The sequence below is a fragment of the Thermobia domestica genome, chromosome 13 (assembly GCF_964235325.1).
Source record: "Thermobia domestica chromosome 13, izTheDome1.hap1.1, whole genome shotgun sequence".
Classification (NCBI taxonomy): domain Eukaryota; kingdom Metazoa; phylum Arthropoda; class Insecta; order Zygentoma; family Lepismatidae; genus Thermobia; species Thermobia domestica.
Genome location: NC_137466.1, coordinates 175,549,386 through 175,551,070, shown reverse-complemented (window position 1 = coordinate 175,551,070; position 1,685 = coordinate 175,549,386). Strand labels below are relative to the sequence as shown.

The 1,685-nt window shown below is 40.4% G+C and overlaps 1 protein-coding gene across 1 annotated transcript; it reads left to right on the top strand.

Moving 5' to 3' along the window:
• The first annotated feature begins 868 nt into the window (after nucleotides 1-868).
• Nucleotides 869-1,402, top strand: LOC145667858 (uncharacterized). Its single transcript, XM_081735291.1, has one exon. It carries the CDS (start codon nucleotides 869-871, stop codon nucleotides 1,400-1,402), a length of 534 nt encoding a protein of 177 aa, XP_081591417.1.
• The last annotated feature ends 283 nt before the right edge of the window (nucleotides 1,403-1,685 follow it).

The window sequence follows — 1,685 nt, the reverse complement described above, 5'->3', positions numbered from 1 at the left end:
AGTATCAAGAGCGCTGAATAACATACTAGAAGTTTACTCAAGTTTGATCACCGAAAAGACCCAATTTTCAAGATGGCGTCCAATATGGCCGTCAAAATGCGGATTAATCCTAAAAAAATCCTACAAAAGGTTTCTCAACGGTTTTTTGTAGTATCGAGAGCGCTGAATAACATACTAGAAGTTTACTCAAGTTTGACCAGCGGAAAGACCCAATTTTCAAGATGGCGTCCAACATGGCCGATGAAATACGAGTTAACCTTCAAATGCTTCTACAAAAAGTTTCAGTTCAGAGAGCTTTCCGTGGACATCTCTTAATAGACAGATGTCTGAATCATATAATTGTCTCAGATCTGGAGGAAAATAACAAACAATTTGCGTCACTAGTGAATGAAGTAGAAAAATTATATTCATCATTGATATTGAAACAAATCACGATTGAAAATGCGATAAAGTCAGATGCGTTGATCGAAGCAAAACAACTGATTGATACAAGAAGGGGAGAACTTGGCCACAGATCACAAACAAGTCTGCTTTGGACAAACTATCAAAGAATGCTGAAAGTTGCTCGATCACTCATCAAAGCAGACCGCACAGGGTCTTGGGTGATGCACTTGCAAGCAGTGTCAGACTGTCTACCAATATCTGCCGCTGCTGGACATTATAACTACTTAAAATCTGCACATCTCTATGTGCAAGAAATGATCAATTGAGGAACACACATCCTGATGTATATGCTGCTTTCTCCAAGGGATTCAATGTGATTCGCCGCAGTAACCAGTTTTGGGCAGGACTTAGTTCAGACCTAGTTATCGAGCAGACGTTGATGAGGTCTTTAAAAAGTAGTGGCGGATTAACCCACGGAAGTGGGATGACTGAAGAAATGCGTGCTTTGTGGACCATGTCGACAATTATAACATCTCAATTCCACGATGCTATGCAGGCATTCAATGGCCTTACCTACACAACCAGCCATCAGCATCGAGAAACAACAATGTCAAGAGTTAAGAGAGATTACTGTGATTTGGAGAAGATCAAGGGAAAACTTGTAACCTGTACACCATTCTCACCAGACCCTTCTTTGAGAAACATTGTTACGGGTGTAGTTGCCAAATACGATGTCAATGTGCATAATTCAGAGATTGTTGGGGAAAATATTGTACAAGATATGGTCGGGAAGCCAATCTTTGATATATCATTTAAACGAAAAGACCGTGCAAAAACTCTTGCCGACGAGTCGAGCATTAAAATTGACAAAGACCGAACCATTGATCCTGCTCTTCTCTATCAACGATTTTTGGTTATGTCAAAAACTGGAGACCTTTCTCTGGAGCATGTTTTGAGATATGAGCTCAGTCCATTCCCAGCAGCTTTGTTTGAAGCCAAAGAAATATTTCGTAAGTGACAAGACTCAACTGGCTCATACAATTGAGGAGCATGTTATCAAGAAATCCCAAAAAACCATAATGGATTCGAATCTCAGAACTGAACATTATGTGTTAGACGGTGGTTCCCTTCTTCATCGCTTGCCCTGAAAAAAGAACACGTATTGTGCCATTGCACGCTCATACGCTGAATTTACCATAAAACATTACGGAAAAGCAACTGTTATTTTTGATGGTTACGAAGCCGGTCCTTCTATCAAGGATAATGCTCATCATCGACGAGGTTAAATCACCCACTCGACC